We start from the raw sequence: 22819 nt of genomic DNA, 5'->3' as shown, positions 1-22819 counted from the left end.
TACATTGCTGAGGCACATGTGTGGAATTTCAAGCAGCCTTTCTAGCTCTGCTTTAGATAGTCTATTGTGTGCTTAACCTCTTGGAAGAGGTTTTGATGAGAAATGCGTGATGTTAACTCTTGGGTGGCTGGGTGGACTCTCTCAGAGTTCCTTATAATAGTCAGCATAATACCCTCCTAATTGAATGCTGCTTATCTGTTTTGGAGTTTCAGCAGGTTTGAACCTATCTTTCTATGACTGATATTCCTCCTTCCTAATGCAGATTTTTGGGGAAGAAATAGCTGTGTTTTGCACATGAGGGTGAGGCAGGAAATGTGTTGCTGCAGAGGGAACTGAGCTGCCAGCACCCTTTATGTAGCTTTGTCTAAAGTCTGTCCCTGTATTATTTTTGGCTCTCTGATTGCTGTACATCAACTAAAAAAATGACCTGGATGCAGCTGCTTCTATTTGCCAGGAATTCTTTCTGCTTTTGGAGCACGTCAGAATTTTTATTGTTTCCTTTGTACTGTATCTGTATACTTTCTCTGCTTGTTTGCTATGACCATCTGCAATTATCTATATTATTTATGAGTGCTGGGTAAAACATGACTGAAAGTAGCTTCTTAAGAGGGACTGTACTAAGGGAAAGGAAATAAGCTGTTGACTTTGATTTTTAGACAATGAAAATGGAACACCTGCAAGCTTGTGAAGAAGGGAAGGCATTAGAGTTAGCTGTATTTTTTTTCCTGTCTGTGCTTTACGTAGGGGTTTAGAGCCCTTTAAGCCTTGAAGACTTTGTGATAATGGGCAAACTTGAAGCATAATACAGTAGGAATCAAGTAAAAATTGATCAAACAGACTGAGCAGGGCTATGTATAATTACTGCCCAAAAGAAAAAAAGCTTTAAAAAAGTTTAATATTTACTTGAATAGAACATTAGACTAAGGATACATTTGTTAAGTAACCAGTGCTCTCCCAATTAGGACTGAGAGCTTGCCATTTACATTCACTGCATCTTCGGCTTAATGCTTTTTCCGTGGAAAAAGTGGTTCGCTGCCTGGTGGATGAATTCAAGCCCCTTTATTTTTTCAAAGATACAGGTTCATGTCTCTTCTTTTCTCTCCATCCTCTGAGCAGAATGGATTTATTCCTTGGTTCATCTTGCTGTAGCTGTAATTGGCACTGTCAAGCTGAGACTCTGGCTGCACCCCCCCTGGATTCCGAACTTCCAATACACAAAAGGTTCCTTGCTAAAGCTGTTCCCTTACCAGCAAAAGACCCGAGTAATCACTCATTTTTGTATTTTCATATGGTATTCTCTCCTAATTTAACAGATAAATGTGGAGAAAGGGAGATTGGAAATAAAGATGTGTTAAAAAATGCCAAACCAAAACAACCAAACCCTCAAAAACAACAAACCACACAAAGCAGCACCTTGAAAAAAAAGCCCAAATCACAAAAACTCCTCCCAAAGCAACAACAACAGCAATCACTATATCAGCTGAAAATAAGCTTGCATGTTTCTTAAACCCTTTTTCCTAATTTTTCAGTGTAAAAGAATTTTGTTTCAAGTACAAAACTCGAAAAAGCATGAGAGCTTTAAACTGCAAAGCCAGCTACAATTTTAAAGATAATGAACGTCAGTCCAGCCTATAGTTTTCTATAATTTAAAAAGTTGTCTCCACAGCTGCTGTGCTGTTTCCTGTTCAAGACTCAGCATTTTGCAGTGTAATTTTTCAAAGCTTTGTGTTACTGAAGGTTATCATAGGGTTCTGTTAAAAACCTGCTTGCCTGTTATTTCCTGTTAAACAGTGATCTGCAAAAAGAGGTGGTTCCATGGTGAAATAAGATTCTGATACCATTCCTTTCCTGGAAGTGGGATGCATCAACACCCTTTCTCATCTGATGGCTGTTCTGAAGCTGCCTCTCAGGTTACTGCCCTTGTTCCAAATCATGCTGAACCTCTAAATGCAACCTTGAAGCTGTTGCCAACCACTTGCATTTTCTTTTTTTTTCGACTAGTTTAGAAGTAGTCCATCAAATTCTATGCATCTGGTGTAAAAATAAGAGTTTTCATTATAACTGATCTGTGTGGAGTGTCAGTTTGTGCCCAGATTTAGTGGGGACCATTACCTGTGCTTATGCTCCAATCTCATCCTGCCGCAGCAGGTTTTTTTTTCTGAGCTTAATAAGGAATATGGTAAGGTACCTGGAGGGAAAGGAGCACTAATGGTCCTAGCTGCCATTCTCCTCTGTGTGGATGGGACTAATGTGGTTGATAAATACTTCCCTGCCTCAGGCCTTGCAAGTGCAGGCTGCTCCCTGAGGAAAGACAGTAGCTCAAGGCGTATCATGGGTGTTTTCAGGTGTGATTGAACTAGCTAGACAGAAGAGATTTTCTCCAGCAAAGAGGAATTTTAATCCCACTTCATTTCAGTGTTTTGCTGTGGAGTATCTTGGTGAACTGGTAATGGTAGATGGTAGGTTTTTCTGACCACATGCACAGCAAGCTTAGGAAAAATTTTACCTTGCTACTTACGTATCTGTTTAGAAGTTACATCTGCTTTTTGTACAAGAAATGTATCTTATTGGGCATTCTAAAACTGTAGCGAAAGTTCACGTTTATATGAAGGAGTAACAAACTTTAATTTAATCAGGCTAATTTGCTCTAGTTGTTTGTTGCCCAGCAGGTGTTGCTGTTGAGCTTGGTTAGGCTTCACTGTGCAGGTCATCGAGTCATCTGCCTATTATAAGAGCTATGATGCAGAGTGATTGGGAGCTAAGTTTCCTCCTTGGAAATTCATGTCATCTACTGCTAAGTCAATATACTGTCCAGAAGCTTAAGGTACATCTTGTGCAGGTGTGTGTATAAATAAATAAGTGATATTAGAATGTCTTTTTTGACCCATGCATTATGTTTTTCACTTCATTACTGACTCTGAATTCTTAGGAAACTTACTACTTTCATTACCAAAGCAGTTTTAATAGCTTGGTTTTTATAATTATTTTAGAGTGAGAGTGTTTTTTGGCTTTTCAAGTAAGCCTTTAAGATGTGGTGCAAAGGGGTTCTGATAAACAATCCATAAGCAGAATATCCTCATCAATATCCCTTTGAATGTAGGATCTGGGAAAATCTATCACCTGCCTCGTGCAGAATCCCGGAGATGAATTACATTTCTTATTTGGGGTCAAACCCACTGCTCAGTCCAGCAGCTGCTCTGTGTATTGATCTTGCAACAAGCACATCTGTGCTTTGCTTCACAGCTCTTTGAGATGTGATTCCTGTTGTAATACCCTTATTTTGGAACTCAAATGTTTTTAATGTGCATCTCAGTTGCCTGCCAGTGATGATGCCTTTGCTGAGTTCATACAATTTTCCAGCAGTGTCGAGTGCACTTGGAAAGCAGCAGTGAGTATTTCCTGAAGGTGGCACTGAAGGGACACCCATGAAGTCTCCTTTCCAGGGGTGGAGCAGGAGCTGCTGAGCCCTCAAATTGTTTGCATACCAATGAAATGTCTCAACGTTTTTGCTTATTTGTTTTCATTCTAACTCTAGGTTCTCCAGAAGTTACCATAATATTTTGCAGGATGAGTGTACGCTACGTTTTTGAAGTTCATTGCTTCCTACAGAAACTGTAGAGTCACAGAGTGGTTTGGACTGGAAAAGACCCTAAGGATTATCAAATTCCAACTGTCCTGACATGGACAGGGATGTCCTTCTCTAGAACAGGTTGCTCAGAGCCCCATCCAACCTGGCCTTGAATGCTACCAGGGATGGGGCATCCACAGCTTCTGTGGACGACCTGTTGGAGTGCTTCATCACCCTTTGAGTAATTAATTTCTACCTAACATCTACTCTAAACCTGCCCTCTTTCAATTTAAAAACATTGCCCCCTGTCTGTCATCATTTGGAGTTGTGAGGCCATTGTGTACTGACATAATTTACAATCTGCTTCTGTCTTTTATTTTCTGACCATACTGCCTGGGGTTCTCTTTCCTGCTTAATGCACAGATCTAGAACCTGTGACATTGCTGCATGTTCAGGCTGCAGAAGGGAGGGCAAGGTTATTGTGAAGACAGTGCAGGTTTTCACACAAATGGTGTGGTATGTTCTCAGCCACCTCTGATTTCTCTTTGTTCTTCAGCTTTCCAGTTGGTTTCTGGTAGTGTTTCTTGGAGGGATAGATAACAGCTGTTGAGAGCAAGTTTGGTTTTTGGAAGTGGTGGAAGAGAGTGGCAGATGATGTCCTAATGACATGCCGTGTTTGCTATTAAAATGGAGACTGCTGCCTCCATTCCTCAGATCCTCTTTAGGATTCCCTGATTTGACCTACATGCTGGCCTTTTAATGAGATCTCTCCAAAGCCTGCTCTGTAAAAATTTCCTATTACATCTGTGTCACTTTGGCTCTGACTATCTGAAATCGGACTGTGTAGACAGAAAAGGCCAATAGCGGAGAGAAATAGAGTTTCTCTCTGCAGAAGTTTGAAATGTATCTTCAGTGCTTTCATAAAGGTAGCATTTCATAAAGGTAGTCTTCACTGATATGGTAAGTTTCTGACTGATTTGAGTAATTTGGCATTTAAAAACATAAAGATGATCTCGCTGGCCTTGGCTGAAATGAATTATTGCTTTTAGCACAGAATCTTCTTTTGAGAGAGAGGCTGGTGGTTGCCTGGAATTCCTGCAGATTCTTAGGCAGGAGATTCGTATCTTTTCATCTGTTTTCAAGAAGGAGAAACAAGTTATAAAAACCACTTAAAGGTTCAGTTAAGATTTATTCTGGCTGCATAACTGCCTCCCATAATAACTTTAATATGCATCATCCTGAAACTTCTAATTGGCCCTGGTGTTGGCAGGGCTTTCAGACACAGCAGAATCTCCAGTGTTCAGCATCTTTTAGGAAGGAATGTAGCCAGAGAATCACAAAAGATGAAATGGCTGCCTTATAAATTCTGACTGACCTTGAGAGTCCTTGTTCTAACAAGCAGGAGGATGCTGTTGAAGCCATCTAGGTGAGACCAGTGGTAGGAGTTGTGTGTAGGTGGGCCATGGGTGAGGTAAGAGGAGAGGATGGGGAAAGGCCTTGTGGGTTTGGTGGGAGGAGGTGGTTTCATTGTGGCACATGTACCTACTTAGCTTGTTGTTTCTGTTGTTGGTTTGAGTCTTGTCTGTACTGACACTGGTTAATTTTTTTTTCTCATGGGTGCTTGTGGGGTTGGGCTGTGGTTTGAACTAACCCATTTTGTCGGAGCTGGTTTCTTTTTTTAGGAAATTACCCCAGTCAGTTGTTCCTCTCTGCTTAGTGACTGCCTGGTCCCTGTGTGGGTGCTCATCAGACAGATCAGAGTCTGACTGACTGGGAAGGTTGAAATTTTCCATAGCTTCTCCTCTGCTCTCCTTTTACCTGGGTGGAGGTGGAAGCCTGCCAGGCTGTGCTGGTGTTGTGTGGTTTCTGTGAATGATAGAGGGCTGCCATTCTTGCTCTCCTGGGCTGTCAGTTGGACACCTTTTGCAGACCCTAAATTCCCTTTAAAACAAAGCATTTGGCTTAGTTTATTTAATTCCATTAAGTAATTTTACTGCTAATGCATAATTATCTACAGCAGTGACACTCGTCTATGCTTTAATTATCACAAAGCTGCACAACTCCCCCTTCCCCCTGCCTGGAAGTTGTCATTTGTGCAGGGTGGTTTTGCAGAGATAAGTGTGTAATACATGGCAGTGCTTTGGGTCTCACAATACTCAGTTGCTGATTGCTAAGTGTAGGCAATAGAAGAGGCAAGGATTTTGGTCTCAGTCTTCTGCTAGTGGTTTTTATACATGTGGAGTGAGAGATGTGGGGAAGGAAAAAGCTTATCAAAACTTCATAAGACTGGCTTGAAGATAAAGATGTGAACAAGTGCTGATTGGAAGCATTAAGCTTACAGGTGTTGGGAAAATTTGAAAGCTTAAGTATTTGTTGTTCTTTTGAAGAAATGCAAGAAATGAAGCATCAGTGATACTGGGCAGCAGCTCAAGAACACTGCGTTTAAGGAAGCTTCTTTGTATTTATATTTATTTTTTTTCTCCCCCTCTCTGCTTTGTTACTGACTCTTTTTGGTAAACACCCTCTCAGAGTGCAAAAGAGCCCAGTAAAAATTACTGATCCAGCCAGTCATTGTGAGGAAACAGAGATTCAGGGTATTTACTCCTGAACTGGGAGAAGATGCATACTTGAGTGAAATACCTACTGTTTCTTAACACCACACGCTTGTTTGTTAAGGAGTGATTTTGTTAAAGGCGAGGACAAGGTCAGCCCGATCTGAGTAGAGGTTATGTGGGCATTATGATACTTGTGTCATTGAAAGGTAAAGGTCTGTTTGGGAATAAAGTGATCTTTAAAAGATTTCTAAACCCTTGCAAAATGAAGGCAGAAAAAGCCGGAGGGGGCTCATAATTGTACTTCTTCAGTTTCACAAAGCTGAGAGGGCTGGGTTGGAGACACCTCATTTAACTTGCAATGATGCGCTGAGGTTTGTGGATGAAGAACACCTGGAGCCTGTGTCAAAAAGAGAGCAAATCTTGAGAGGAACCAGATAGAAATGAGGATGGTATGAGGAAGCAAAACCTATGTATTATCTTACAATAGATGGAAATGAGGCCATTTGTTGCTGTTATCTGCTGGCAGAGATGTTCTGCCAACTACCTTTGTTTGGAACTCTGGCCAAGACGTGCAGTATGTAATTGTGCTCCAGCTTCTATCCTGACTGAATTATTAGGATTGAAATTACATTTTTTCCCATACAAAAGCACTGAATTTTTTTCCTTTGTATTGTTACGATGAAGGCAATTTTTGGTTGCTGACTATCAGGAATGGGGAAGGGAGGACTGTACAGCTTGTGTTACAACATGCATTCTCAGTCTCTACTGCACCTGGCTGGCAGCAGTGGCACCTGTTTGAACAAGATTCCTTTGGCCTAGAAGTATGTTATATATTTTCTTTGGCCCAAGGACACAGTGTTAAGTATGTCACTTGAAGACCTTGCAGCTTGCTAAACTCTAAATCTTACCTTCAATCTCATACTTGTTTTCTGTGGTAATTACCACAATAGTGGTTTATGTACTTCCCAGATATGTAGACTGGCATAATATGGTGGTCAGGTTGGCTTTCTTCCTCTCACGAAGAACTGTACTTTCTGAAGAGGTGATATACTCACTCTACATTAAATTAGTTTTGGGCCTTTCTTTCTGGGAACCTGAACACTACTGACAAATTTCCAAATGTCTCTTCTCTAAATGCTGTTGGTTGAAATACCTTTCACATCAGGCAATGGGTGATAGAAAAAATTTAAAGTGACAGAACTGATACCCAGAACGGTTGTTGGATTTCTGATTTTGTTTACAACTTGCCTGAAAACCTTCCCATAGGAGCACAGAAGCAAACATTGACTTAGTGGCTTTTCTGACTCATCTGATAAAATCCATTTGCCAGGGTTTAATGTTTCCATCATCTGCCTATGTTATCTGACTCTCTGGAGCTGTGCTCTCACCTTTGTAATTCACTTTCCAAGTAAGACTGGGATTGACATGTCACTTAAAAAAATAATTCTAGTTTATGCAAAAATGCAGAGGAAAACAGGGAGATGATGAGAACTTCATGATGGCGGTGATGGAGTTCCATTGCTTTACTCTTGGCTGACATGAGTGAGATGCAATGTGGAAAAAGCTTTCCTTATCCACATGGCAAGGGAGATTGGTTGGTCATTGTAAGGAGACTGCTGCAGAAAAGGGTGGGTGACTTATTCCAGTGGGGCAGGCATAGGAGAAAAAATAGTAACAAACCCCATGAGCCTGGGCTTGGGGTAAGAGGGAGAACGGCGCTTCCTGGCTTTGTGCGCACGTGATGCTTTTGCCTCCTCTGAGTTTGTTGGCAGATGTGGAGAGAAAAGATCCCAGCCTGGCAAGTCAGCCACCAATGTGGCTGATGATTAATTGCCCTTTTTAAATTGCAATTATGTCAGTCACAGAACCTGTGAATATTAATTCCAGATTTGCTGCTTGAAAAAGTTAGCACTGATGAGATGGGTCCATTTTACTCATGTCTCAAAAGTGGGACAAGTGCTGCAGCCAGTAGTTATTACTGAAAAGAAAGGCTGCTGTGACTCTTAGCTTTGTTTTGTGTCTGTCTTGCATATTCTTTTCCAGTGTTTCTGTTCCCTTCTTCAGAATCCTCTCAGTGCTTTCACTGGATTTTCCACACTGACAGTAGAAGGTGGCAGGCTGACACCCAGAGTGAGTTAATCACCGCAAGCAATACAAGTTATCTTGGTTTGGTGGATGGCTTTCCACCATTCCTGCTGCTTCTTGAATCCCTTAGAGACTTAAGAATGAAATAGGAATTGTGTTTTTTACTGCTCCAGCTCTCTCCCTTCATCTCAAATGAGTGTAACCATTCATTCCATTATACTTGGATCTTTTGAGATAATTTTCTGATTGTGCCCCGTTGGAAGGATATTAACAGTCAAGCATCAGTACACCATGGCTGTTTTCCTTTTGGTAATCTGCTTGAATACATGGATGATGAAAATCTTCTGTGGTTAGGGTCTCTCTTATCAGTCTTGATCCTGTCTAGTATTTTCTGCATGAATCAGGACAAATTGTTGCTTCCTGCTTGTGCAAGTTTTCTTGGAATAGTAGTTATATCAAAAAGTCTTGTTTTGTGTTGGTATTCACTGAGATCTTTGAAGGTGAATAGTGTGGTATGTTTTTAGTAAACAAAAATAAAGCCTTTCAGAACCATCTGATGGCTTTTTATGCTTTTTGTTTTTTAAAGATTTGTCTTTCATTTAAAGCTTTTCCAAGTTTTCAGTTATAAGTGACTTTAAATATCAAGTTTTCTCATGGTTTGCTCATGGGGCTGGTATATGCTGAGTTACCAAAATGACTAATGATTTGTAAGAAACAGAATTAAATGGTGGAAGTTGCACAAGTTATCTCCCCTGTTTGTTCTTCTTTTAGTTCTACGTATTGTGTGGTTTGTGTAAGTTGATTGTTTCCTGAAAATTTTTCAGAATGGAGGCACTAAAGATCTGAAAGTGTTTGGCATTTGAATGTCAACTTATTACTTTAGTTAATGACTGTAGTTATTGTCCTGTTGAATTAAAGGCACTATGTGATAACCCCTTCAAATCCAAGAGATGTGACTTGCAGGCAGCAGGAGGGCTGTTGTAGTTCTGTATCAGACTGCCCTTGAAAGGCTAGAGAAGAATAAGATGCAGCAGAGTACAGAAAAAAGTACTTCCAGTTTTTGCTTGGTGTGGTCCTTTCCTGGAAGGCATCTAGCAGGCAATTAAGTATATTTTGATAAAGACTTTTTACCAGCCTGGGTCAGCATCAAGAGCCAGCCTAGGACAGCAGGCTCCATGCATCATTCTGGCTTTTCTGTTTTCCCCATTTTTCAGCTTTTATAATTGAATGTTAAATCACCTTTCATTTCAGAAGGCTCCAAGCAATCTTGTATGACAACTGTTGCCCTTTGAGGTGAAAATGAAGCATTTTGTTTTATGAAACAAGGATGTCTAATAGCACTTTAACAACCAAATTAGCTTTTCATCACTAGTTCTTGTGGGTGTTGTTTTTAGCCTCCTTCTCCTTGCTGTTTCCCTGGTGCACTTTGTCTTTACCAGTATAGTAACTGCTTTGTCCAGTGCTTAGCTGATGGCACGTAAGTGTGGTTATCACATGAGGAAGTGGTCATTTTCGTGACTGCTCTGAAGAGGTATCAGAACTGCCAGCACCTCTGGCTTCCCAAACTGCCATTTATTGCTATGGAGTCTGCACTTAAAAACCTGTTTGCAAAATGCAGAGTTTTCAATAATGTCTGGCTGATACAGAAGTTTCCATTGCATTGTAGACTAGAGAAATCAAAAGCTTTGGTCTCTATTTCTGTTTGGGTAGTGTCTGTTTTCCCCAAAAATGCTTTGAAAGCTTTGTTTTGTTATCAGAAACTGAGCTTTAGTTTCATGTTACTTGTCCTTAGGATAATATTCCTAGCTGAATGGGGACTCTGAACATTGATTTTAATTAATTGAAGTACTTTTGAAATATGTATTTTTTGTTCTTAAATTGTTTCAGTAGGATTTGTTTCTGTAGGACTGCAGCAGCACACATTGCAAACCCTTCCTACAAGACACTGCCAAGACACTCCCATTTTAGATGGCACCCAACAGACAAATCCATAGCCTGCTGCTCAATGGTGTGAGGTGTGTACATTCCTTCTGTTGACATAAGGTGCAAATATCAACTCTTCATCAAGAAATGCCAAGGAAAAGTCATATTTAAAGACTATGCAGTATTAGAAGTGATTTCTGTCTTTAACAACATGTCTAATTGTCCTTCACAGGGGAATGGTATGATACTCCAGTGATTTATCTTGAAAAAGAATTTAAGGGAACCGGGTCAGCAACTAGAGGTTTGGATTCACGAAGCTGAGGTGTTTTGGAACAGAATATGCTGATCATCGCCATCATGTCAGTAGTTTTGACTTTTGGGGACTGAGAATGGAAATGAATACTTGCAATGGCTCTTTGTCTGTTGCAAGAAAGGAAGATTCGGCTGTAACTCCTAATGTGACTTGAGAGAACAACCAGTGTTGTGGAAAGCTTGGAAGGAGAAGGGAGTCTGCTTCTGTGTGTTGGGACCCTATTTGGTGTGTCCATGTTGCTTCCCCAAAATGATGTTAGTAGACCTGATCCTTTTTCACTTGGCAATTCCAAAGCTTGTGAGTTCAAGATAGGCTTTTCTTCCCTGGGGCTGTGGTCTGAAAAGGATCCTGTATTTACAGCTTGAGTTCTGTGACCAGCATGAGGAGGAAGGTGGGGATGGAGGAAGGTCACTTCATCTGCTGCCTGCCTTATTCCTGTCAATGTAACGAGCTTTACAGAGACAAGTAATATTTTGCAATTGAGTTTCTCTTTTAAAGACACTCTGATGCTAATGTTGATTTAATAAGGTTCTCTCGTTCTCTCTCCTTGCTTAATTTGAAACATCTAATTTTGTGCTTCACAGTTCTGAACACAGAATTAGTGAGGGAAGAGGAGCCGGAGGCATGAGGAGCAGAGTGCCACACCAGAAGTTGCCAGGGGAGATTGATTCAATAGAGTGAAAAGGTGCAAAAGGTTATATGTCCACAGCTCAGGACAACGTGATGGTGGTACTAATGAGAAGGAGAGCTTGATCCTTTAAAATGTTTTAAGATCTCTGTGGGTGTATAACAAACATTATATGGAAAATGGAGCATTAGAGTGTTGGTTTCTTTGAGTGGATTTTTCTTTTGGTTTTATATCTATGTAATATATAATATATGACAGGCAGGAAGGGTAATATTCTGAGATAAATAGACATTTTAAGGTTTTTATTTTAAAGGTTGTTTTGTTAAGTGTGGCATTTATTTTCAGAAATGTTGAGAGGTTATGAGAGATTGTGAATTTGATCTGGCTAATTTATTTTGGCTGAACTTGAATGTGTGTTTTTCCTGCTAGAATTTTATGCTTGTGGAAGAAGCTTTTGATATCCATGGACATTTACTTCCTTTGTCTTGGGGAGAAATGTAAACTCCCAAAAACCACAGTGCCAAAAGATTATCTAAAATATTGTACAAATAATAGTGGTAGTGAAAGCTTTTTCTTTGCCTCCTGCTTTGTTAGTGTGCTTTTCTTCTTCCTCGTAGGGAGAACTCCTGTGCAATGGAGTTAAAGCCTAATTTGCTTCTTACTTGAGTTGGATGACAGTTCTTCACACAACTGAGCGGACAGTGTAAAAGGAGTACAAGATGTGTTCAGCTTAGTTTTATGATAAGCTGCCAACATGTTTCTTTGAAAACCTCATTAAATTGCAATTAAATCCACAGGAAAAAAAATAAAATAGGCCATCTCAGTGAATACTTGATAGATGAGTTTGTGGTTTTCAATGCTGTCCAGGGGCATGATCTGCTTCTTGCTTCTTACTTAGTGAAAGCTTTGGTGAAGTCTGACCACAGAATCACCAAAAAACAGCTGCCAGCACTGGAAGCTGTCAATGATGATCTGCTGCCTGGGTTTCTTTCATGCCCTTGGTCAGAGAGAAGTATTTGCTTCCCAATTAAAACTATGTGTAAGACCCCTATCCCCCTTTCTTCTCACATTGGTTCTGGTAATAGGACCTGTGCTTTTACCAATTGCTTCTGCTGAATTTGATAGCTAACACTGGATTCTGCAGAGTTATCTCAAACATTTGGCTGGGGAGTGCACTTGACCAAGCAAGCCTGCATAAGGAATGAAGTTTTATGCCCAACTGTTAATATAGATTCTAAAAGAAGCTCGAACCTGCCTTCAAGGGTTTCTTTTCTGCTTTCAGTGCCTATAGTGACTAGTCTCCAGGAATATTTATCAGATCACTTGCCTGTCTGGTTATTTCCAGTCCATTGCGCTGGCCAACTTATTTGATCAATAAATCAATCAATCAACAGGTTCTTAAAATTACTTTCATTGACTTTGGGGGTGTAACATACAAAAGAAGTCTACAGAAAATAAATGATTGTATGTGTTCCAACTATAATTACAGAGCAAACAAGTGGAGATATGTTTGTAACTAGTATCTACTACAATAAATACAGCAATCTGTCTTTAGTGTTCTGTGATGCTATGTTGTATTGACTCTTTAAATTTGCAAAGTCATGGACCATGAATCTTGGCTCTCTCAGGTCATCTGACTGCTATATTTAGAGCATACCCTATTTTAAATCTAAATTTCAAGCTTCTTGCTTTTGACTAAAAGGTCCATAAATAAATACTTCTCTGGTTCCTTAGCATGTGACATAGTTTTTGAGCTTCAGGAGCTTCACTGACATCAAAATGTTTTCCTAAGGAAAGTTTCTCAAACTGCTTAACTCTTCCTGCTGCACCCTGTCTACGCCACCTTCTTCTTGACAATAGCCACTCTCCACATAGACCTGGTTCGTGATCCTTGTTGATAGAATTCTAGGTACTGCTCCTTCATAGAAAGGGAAAATGCTCTCCTCCTACCCTGAATTTTCCAAGCCATCTGCCTTAAGCAAGAGTGTTTTGCATTGCCCAGTAAATGGTCATTGAATCAGCTTTGAATTCTTATAGTTTTTAGAAACATTAAGCACTTGCACAATGGGGAAAATGTTCTTTGCAATCTTTCCTATCAAATGGAAATCAAAATTTTGCTGGTGGTGACATAGATTTGTGAGTTGCACTTGATAAAATCATGCCCTGGAGATTTCAATGTGAAAATAAAGAATGCAGTTTTACAATAGCCTGGAATCCTTGTTGTTGCTGAATCTACACTCTTCTTTTTGCAGATGATTTCATTATGATATACTCGGACTTCATTAAAAGATGCAACCTTGCAGCGTTTTCTCTTATCGCAGCCTTGAGAGGAGCCAAGAGTGTGTGTATTTGAGAGCCAGTATATTCTCTTCCTAAAACACACAGTGGGTTGCAAGTGCTTTGGAAGCAAGCATCAGAGTCTCTAGTGGACATTTTGTCTGTAGCTCAAAACCACAACTTAATTGGCAGCCTTTTCATAACACTGACAGTGGTCTAGGATGTAGGGGAATGCTGCAGGTAAAGATGGAGGTACCTTTCAAAATTGGTTGCAGGGAAATTTAGTGCTGACTGCCTTTGTGTCTTAAGTGATTGGAGAAATAAGGGAGGTTGAGATCAAGTTACTCACTTTTATGCTTTTAATTTCCTGGGTAGTCTCTGATTATTCTTTCCATGGGTTTTTATTCATAGGTAACACCTTACTGCAAGTGTGATTATGTATGTAGACTACCCCAGACCAGTTATTTTGAGTCTCCTGTGCTTTATGTTGTCCTTCCAGTAAGGCTTTGGAATCCACACGATTTATACTAAATGCTAATTACTGTATGTCTTTTCTACGTGCATCTTGGCAAGTTGGTAGCTTGGAATCTGCCCCCAGAATGATATTCACCCTGTAAGGCTGTGTAAGGTGTGCTTTGTGCATGTCTGGGATGAAAGAGCAGGGAGAAGAGGAAATTTTTCAAGGCTATCAAAGGGATAAAAACAAGCTGTGTTGTTTGAAAGTGCACCTGATTCTCTACCTGCTGAAGAATTCATAGACAGAGGATGCATGACCATGGCTGAAGGCTTTCAAGAATTTTCTTACTCAAGTATGTAATTATGACAGTCTCTCTGTATTAAAAAGCAGCCCCCAAATCAACTGCATTTCTTTTAAACTGCATAATATTGGAGAGAATAACTTTTAAATTTTTTTAAAAATAGGTTTTTAATCTGGTGGCAGGAAATTTGTATTTTTTTTACTATGCTAGCCTGTATCCATTGTCTGGTGCCTATAAATACCTGTTTTATTCAGGGGCAGGTAAAAATTGCATGTAGTGTCTGAGAGCAAATGTGGGAAGGGAATTCCTTCTGAACACACAGAGTTCATAATTTTTACTGTTTGGAGGCACATGGGTTGATTATGAATGCCATCTTGATTTTTCTCAAAACAGTGGTTGTGTGTGAGGTACTATGTTTGACTCGGAACCTAATATATTTGGTATTTAGGAATCTGGCAAGAGAGAACTCTGTCCCCATATGTAGGCACAGCAATGAGATTGGGATGTAGGCATACATAACTGTTATTTTCCCCCGTCTGTCCTATCCCTAGAAAGCCATATGCCACCCTCAGGCTAGTGTAATGGGAGTCTACATTAATGATTATGAGCTAGAAATAATCCAAGAAGAGTTGAGTGGCCTTTGTTTCTAGCTTTACGAGAAATACCTCATTGACTCAGTCTGAAATATATTCTGTGATAGGAAGTCGTAATTAATACAGAATTTCATGGTGCCCTTTCATGAAGTTTTAGTTCTTGATTTTTTTTTTCTCCTTGTTCTAAATTGGTTAGGGACTTGGAGATTCTTAAGTTTAATAGGCAGAGTAGGAATTTCAGCAAGAAGGTAAAAATTTAGAGCGAGTTGTTGACTCACCTACTATCAGAAATAAGCATCTGGAGCATACATCTCTAGAGACCCTGTGCTCTGCAAGATTTCTAAAACCATTGAATGCCTTGTCTGTTGGCTGCCTACAAAATGAAAACTGTATGTATGCATGTATAGAAGTGTGATGGGAAAAGGAGAATGTGGAAATGGGCTGGAGTATTAAAGCAAGCCATGAAAGCAGATGGTTTACTTTGGGTTTTATAAAATAGGTTTCTCTTAATTTTGTTTTAAATGAAAACCATGAATGGTCACCATTGCAAACCTATTTTTAGCTGTGCCATAAGTATTAGGATGCAGTTGTCCCTGAATCATAAAAGGGCAAAAGTTTTTTGGCTGCTTCCCATCTTTATGTTTATAGAATTGTGTATGGTCTGTATGCATTACAGTTAAGCAGTTTCATCACAGCCTTTCCTCAAAATTGATTGCTGTTCAGTGACTCTTCTCCCTCTCCATTGTCAGTTGGTTACATCTCAGACTCTCATGACATTTAATATTGATACTGCTTCAATTTTTCACTAAACTGGAAGAGTTGAAGAGTCTGGAGTGGATACTGCATGTCTAGATATATTCTGTAAATAGTTGAATTCCTATATCATTGTGGATCATGATAAATTTAGAGTTGGATTATTGCTTTAAGAAGAAATGACTGTTTGCTCATTCAGTGAAGAAGTCTGGTCATCAAGATGTTGGAATATGCTGCAGAGTTCTTCAGATACTGACATGAGTGCAAAAGTTGTTGCCAACAGCTGTCTTGGGTTTTGGGCACCTGCTGCCTCTCATTTCTTGCATCTCCCACTCTATCTTCCGCTCCCAAAGCTGGCAGTGCCCCTAAAAATACTTTGTGTTGAGTTCTTAAGTAGGAGATCTCTACCAAGCTGGTAGTCTGGATTCATGAGTCATCTGCACTGCAGTGAAATCTGTTCTGTGACAGTTATTGACTATGGCAAGGAAATGGACTTTAGGGCGAAGCTGGTTCCAGTCAGGTGGCAAAGGCATTGTCCTTCCAAAGGCTGCTGCCCTGTGCTGATCCTTCCTCCCTCCCTGCCAATCACAGAACTGTGTTTTGATTGCTCACTGCCATTTTTATATTTCCCCAGAGTGTGATAGACTTGAGTGGTGTGAATGATGTGTAAGGGTGATGTAGTGTAGTGAGTCTGGGAAATGTTGCTGGGAATTTCCCTATTGAGTGAAATATGATTTTAGTGCTGTTTTCTTGATTCCACTGGAAGTTGGACTGTTGATATGTATGTGGGAAGCACCCCCTGCCTGAATAATCAAATGTGAATTTTTCAGAAGCACAGATGTATTACTCATGTAGTTCCCATATTCAGCCAGAGTCTTCTCCCAGGTGTCTGTATGAATCCCTAGGACAGAGGCTGCTGGTTTGGCCTGAGATCCTGTTTCAGTAACCTTTTTCTTCTGATACAGTTAGGAGGAATATCTTGACTGGGTTTTGACCTCAAACAATTAAGTCCAGTATTTTTTCTGGTTCCTGTCCATTGGGTTACCTGGAAGAGAAAAAAAAAACCTTTTCAGCAGAACCTTTCAGAAGTATTGACCAAGAGTGTTGAAAGATGACTTGTATCCTAGAGCTGGAATTATAAAACTCGTAAGCTGCCATCTGGGAGCTGGAAGCTCACTTAGGGAGCAAGGAAACCAGATATTGCTAATTTATTAAATGGATTGCTTAAACTTCAAAAATATTAATGGACAGGCTGTGTCTCCTGTTATCAAAACTGGTAAATGCAGGTCTGCAAAGAGATCTTGGCACATGCTTAAAAGTTAGCAAAACTTTAACCAGTAGCCCTCTTGAGTTTTCCTTTCTGTATTATTTTATTAGTGTATTTTATTTAGTCAGATTTTTTTTTCCAATGCAGCAATTTGTATTACTACACGTTCTAATTTTCCTGTTTCCATTCAGAGGAGGATATCTATTCCTGTTCTTGGAGTAATATTTTTTTCCTCTCCTGAAGGCTGACAGAATTAGAAGCCTTGGCAGTACATGCAGAAGAGATGCTCTGTGATTAGTTAATCTAACAGTGTTAGATTCTCTTGAAGCCCTATTTCTGCTGCTGTGCATTGTGTCTTATTGGGCACATATTGGTGATAGTGCTGCTTCCTTTTCCTTGCTCTCTCTTCTCAGCTCCTGTCCAGTGCCAGTGAGTTACTACCTTTGGTGTATTTTGTCATGCAAATGTTTGTACACCAGGAATGTGTCAGTTCATGGCTCAGGCACCCAGGGATGACAGATGTACATCAGTGAAGAGTTAGTGTGTACATGACCTACTTGCTGAAATAATAGCAGGCACCATGAAGAGTGCTGTGTTCCTCCTGTCCATCTGCTGAGGATGGACAGACTTGCAATTGCTAAAATGTAAAAACAAAATTAAGCGCATCTGTCCTGACTGTAAAAATCATCAGGAAGAAAAATGTTATTCAAATCATATTTCTGTCAAGATTGGTCAGTGATTACCAGTAAACACCTGTTGTGTGTTGGTTTGTTTGGCCAAGGACTTGATGCTGCTATATCAATCCTGTCTGCAGAAAGTGGGGGGAATTGGCTTGCCTCAGTTGAAATGTAGATGTTCAGTTCCAACCCTCTGAGCTGGTGCAAAGGATGAGGACAGACAACATGCATATCTGATAACACATCATCCCTCAGTTACCTGAAGTAGTCACTCTGTGCCATTAAAATGATGGCAGATCCCATAAAAATATTACCCTCCACCATCTGCTCCCTCTGGCAGTGAACTATGACCAAGAGGAAAGTTCCTTGTGCCCTATCAACTCCCCTCAAATAAATAATCATAATGAAAAAAGGCCAGCCATTCTGAAGTTCTTGCTTAGCCAATGTGCTGCTGGTTGAAGCCCTGAGAGGCAGGGAAGCTTTGCAGCCCTTGACAGCAAATGAGAGCTGTGCCTGTCTCATAAATGCCTTGGCTTCAAAAGGAGGTGGTTATGGGCATGAAATGTTTATCATCTTGTACTTGGTTTCCTGCTGCTGAGTTACTGTGCAAGTAAAAAGTAGTAACAAATAAAGAAGAGGCAATACTGCAGGCTGCTTTATCTGCTTGTCTGCACCATTAAATAGACTTGTGGACAAAAGAAGGAGCAGGTGGAAGCAATATGGCTTTGACAGAGGTTTGGACTGTTCACTCAAGAGGTTTTCAGTTGCCTATGAAGGGGAATCTGGTTGGGAACCTGATCAGTCAACTGGCTTTCTGTTCGGAATCACTCTTTGAAATCGTCCATGGAAGAAAATTACTTTCTTGACTATGTTGGTCAGTTTGTGCATTCAAAAGTGGCCTTTAAAAGATTACTTGTTCTTGGCACATAATTGGAACAGTTGTTGACCACCTCCTTTTGAATCTACCCAGCACTGCCACATTCATTGGTGCATGTTGTGTATCAGCATCTCTAACACTGTGCAGCACCTTGCATGGCTCCCTGGAACTGGCTGTGTCCCAGCTGCCTTTGCTTAGTTCCCACCCTACATGGAGGTCCTGCAGCAGGCTGTGGGCACTTTGCTCTGCTTTTGGTTTAGGGGGTGCATGTGCTTTTGTTTTGCTTTAACAGCACAGTTCCCAACAGGGGACAGCACTGCATTGCTTATGATGCTTGTCATTTTAAAGGAACTTTTCTAAACTTGTAATCCTAAAAGCTATATTGCACAGCAGCAGGCAGCTTCCAAAAATCACTGATTTCTCTTTTTCTTCTCTTTCCCTTCCTTTCTATCTTTCACTCTATTCCAAGCCTGTGGATTTGGATGCCTGGGTAAGCTCTCTTTTTTGTCTGGATCTTGCTTATTCCAAGTGTCATGTTGTTACTGCGCGTGTACAGATTGTTATTGCTGAGCACAGATGCAGGATTTTATTTTCTGTCATTACATTTTAAAAGGTGTTCAGCTAGAAAATTGCATATTATTTCCTCCATAAAGATTTTCACTGGTTCCTTTTGTGTAGCTTACAGCTGCTGAAACCAAACTTGATCTGGCGATGTGTATTGTTGGCTAAGAGAGCAGCAGAAACAGGAGGAAATGAAGGTTATACCAGTATTGCTTTTTAAGGCCATGAGTTTCATCTGGTTTCTAAAGTAGAACCTGGTCACCTGCCTTCAATAGAATGAAAGGTAGGACAAAAAGCCAGTGATTTTGTAGACCTTGTGTCTGGAACAGTGATTGCAGCTCCACAGTAATGGTGATATTTCTGCTGATGCCAGTGGAGGTTGAGTCAAGGCTCCCCTATGGCTACTTACTTGGTACAAGCCTCCCTGTAAAGGTCTGCTATTCAGTCTTGTGCATGAAGTACACAAATTGCCTCTGACTATTTCAGTGTTGCCCTTTCAGCTCTGCCATTCCCTTTAGACTTGGCCAGGAACATGCCAGCTAGCTAATTTTGGAGTTAGCTCTGTTCTTTAGTGAATTGCTGTCAATTCCTTCTTCTCATCTTGGAGTCCTTAATAGCATTTGTTTTTCTCCCCTGCCACCTGGACTGCTACCAGGACTGGAAGAGACTTGGGAAAGCACGAGGTATTAGAATTTGCAGTTGTGAAGTGTGGCAAGCTGAGGTGCCCAGCCAAACCATCTCTGCTGTGCTGCTGCAGAGATGTAACTGCATACCTTTGGGGGAAGCTGATAACTCCTCTCAGCAAAGACAGGGTGATGTAGAAACTAGGCATTTGATAGACTTGAGATCCTTTCCTTTATCCTTGTAGCTTATTTCCCTGGATTGCTGCTGACTGATTATCTAGGCATCATCTTGCTAGTTTGTCTGTGAGTGGTGGAAGTGCTTTGCCAAGAAGATAAATATTTTTGCAGTAATCTTGCCAAGTGCTGTGACTTGCCTTTTAGGAAGTACTTTATAGGCTGAGGTTTGGACTTTTCCTTCTAGCTTTAGTTGCCCTTTGCAGAGAGAGAGTTTTTGGGTTTTTATCCTCCAGTAGAGTCTTCTCCAACCCTCTTCCCAAATCCCAGAACCCAAACAGTACTAAGGAGAGAGAGAGAGGGGCCGATGGTGGCTGTCAGCTGTGGGCTGTGCTAATGCTGCACTTTATTCCTGGCTGCCATATTCCTTACTATCATCTGACCCTGCCAATAAGCCTTTTTTTTTTATCCCAAACAGATTTCTGCCCTTGTTTTCATGTTTAACAGGGTGATGAGGTGGGACTGTGATTAAAAATAATGAAAATCTGGTGATATTTTGGGGGGAGACAAAGCCAAAGCTAATCTGGGAATGGCTATAGCTAGAGTGAAGCCCAGCTCTAGATCAGTTGCAAGGTCTGATGTGTGGCATGGTGTCAGTTCAGGACAAGGCTAAGAGTGTCTGGTTTTGTTCATAGTGAATGAACCAATAATATTTCATTACCTCAATTAGGAGCTTGTAAAATATTTCTTTTGGCCTGGCCAGTGCTTGATTCCTTTAGTTGAGCCAGTGTATAATGTATAGCTTTAGAAATGTGCTTGCACTGTTTGTTTCTAAACGGGTTACTTGATAAAGGGAGAGAAGGAGGCAGAGAATCACATAACTCTGCCCTGGCTTTTTGTCACTATCCAAGGCAGAACTGAGATAACCTGAAAAACCTTGGGCTGCAGAAAAAAATGTGAAGATAAAGCAGAGGAAAATTTGAAAGTGCACCCATCCAGTCCATGGATCCATGCCCATGGAAGCTGTAGCAGCATGTTGGTAGCATGCCTTCACTGTCCTTTTGTAAGAATGCAATCCTTGTAAATTCAGACACCAGGGCATTCTTGAGCATTTTCTGAATACATCTTATACCTAGCTTTTGTACAGAGGGCAATGGCCAATTGCATATGCGTTCTTTTATAAATACATTCCCTTTTCTAAGTTTTGGGTGCATTCCTCTGTTCTATAGCTGAATATGCTCTTTCTTCCCTGTTTCTGTGTTCATACTTCTTGGATATCACACTACCTGTGTTCTACACATCTTAGGTGTCATCTTTGGGCTTTGGTCACCTCTTGCACAATATGTTCAAACTCCAGTGTAGTTGTGCAGCTTGGAAGTGAAATGCAGCTTTCTGATATCTGATTTTCAAATCAGTGTGTTATCATGCATGTTTTCCCTTCTCCTTCCTTTTTTGAGTTCTAAAGGCCTTTTTTCAAAAAGTGTATTGATGCTTTGTTTGGCACTTGCAATCTCAATCCCCTGTGAAATTGTAATCATCTCCATAGCAGCCAGTTCTGTCTGGGACATCACAAGCTTCTGACTTCAGGTAGGGAATAAGCAGCAGGACTAGAGGAACTCTTAATAAATATCCTATATTCATTTAAAATGTCCCTAGTTGCCTAACCCAGTTTGGAACAGTGAATATTTCAGATGACACATGCTCTACTATACTGTTTGTACTTCAAACATCATCATAAAGTGTACTAAAGTTTTTAGTAATAACAGCTGGGGATAGAGGGAAACAGAAAGCAACTTTGAAGCAGATCTGTCACAAATAGAGTGTTTCTCTGCATACTTCAATGCACTGGAACAGCAGCAGCTCTTGAAAACAAGCAAGGCATTGAAAATGTGTTTGCATTGCAAGTACAACGTTCCTCTGTAACCCCCAGTTCATCCTACATTATGAGTGATAAGTGGAACAATGGGGAATAATATGGGAGAAATTACTTATGGGGAAGAATGGGGAGTACTCTGAGGTTATAGTCTGCAGTTGGGAGATGAAGTTTTGATTCTTTGACCTCAGTTTTGCAAGACCCTGGGGAAGTGACTGACAGAATGTCTGCTGTAGGATACATGGGTGTGGAGGCACTATTCACTGCTAGCTCCAGTGGGGTCAGCTTGGCAGTGCATGGGTCATCATTGTGCAGAGCAGCACACCCCTAATGTGTCTGCATCTCAGCACCCTACTTGAGAGATTAGGTGTTTGGTTTGTGTTCCCTTGCAGAGGAGTTGTAAGGATAAATGTGGTAGATTTCTTGGTGGATGATGCCAGGCAAACTCACAGGTTGGAAAGTTGAGTGAATGTGTGGGTTTGTGATCCATGTCTTGCCAGAAACAGAATAAAGCCTCTTGCACACTGGTATTGTTATATGTATTGATTTTGTACTTCCAGAATATCCACTATCCCAGGAGACTAGCACTGATACATAATTATTTAAATTAAACAGAAACTTTCTTGAGTTTATAAGAATTCATTACTTGACTCTCTTTTTTTCCTTCCATCATATGATGCACCTTCCATCTAAATCATGCAGAGGGGTCAGTACTGTCTTACTCTTCTTCCTCTTCCTTACTTATTTTCCCCCTAAGGAAATACAAGTCACTTGTGGAGTAATCTGATTTTGTGGGTGTTATGCAGAAAACCTGCAGGAGAATTAGGATCCTTTGTTCATCCACCAGACCACGCCACCTTCTTATATGTTTCATTTTATTTTAAATTGCTTAGTCCTTTTGTATGTAGGAGATTGGTTCAGAGGAGTAGCTATGGTTCCTTTACCAGCTGGTGGTTATAGTTCTGGCACTTACAAAGTACCCATTGGTGCCCCTATTGTTGCTGTGATATCTCTTTTGTTAGGCTGCATGTGTGGGGCAGCTCATTCTCATCCCTCTCCCCATCCTATTCCAGCTGCTTTGCAGGTGGGAAGTAATATAGCAGCTATAGGTTAAAGCAAAGCCAGAGATTTTGCTTTTAATCAAGTGCCTTTGAGAGAGAGAAGATTTAGATATGAGTCTCTACTGCTTGTGCTTTATCCTGGTCCTGTTTTCTGGGACAGCAAACATGGAAACCAAAATATTTCTTTTTCTTTAAAAACAAACAAAGAAACCCACATCACCACCACACCCCTACAGTCTTTCTTCATATAATC

General features: G+C 40.5%; 1 protein-coding gene across 5 annotated transcripts in view; it reads left to right on the top strand.

Annotated features, from left to right (window-relative positions):
• CHCHD6 (coiled-coil-helix-coiled-coil-helix domain containing 6) overlaps positions 1-22819 on the top strand; it is a 110401-nt gene that overhangs the window by 13962 nt on the left and 73620 nt on the right. For 2 of the 5 annotated variants that reach the window (XM_086845843.1, XM_086845845.1), the window contains one exon: positions 18744-18764. The exons of the other annotated variants lie outside the window; for them this stretch is intronic. In XM_086845843.1, the coding sequence (XP_086701969.1) occupies positions 18744-18764 (21 nt within the window). The remainder of the gene's footprint in view (positions 1-18743; positions 18765-22819) is intronic. 5 annotated transcript variants of the gene reach the window in all.

Source organism: Cyanistes caeruleus, chromosome 11, assembly GCF_971803275.1.
Source record: "Cyanistes caeruleus chromosome 11, bCyaCae1.hap1.1, whole genome shotgun sequence".
In the NCBI taxonomy this organism is placed as follows: Eukaryota; Metazoa; Chordata; class Aves; order Passeriformes; family Paridae; genus Cyanistes; species Cyanistes caeruleus.
The sequence above is the reverse complement of the archived record's forward strand: the minus strand, read 5'-3'. Positions and strand labels throughout refer to the sequence as shown.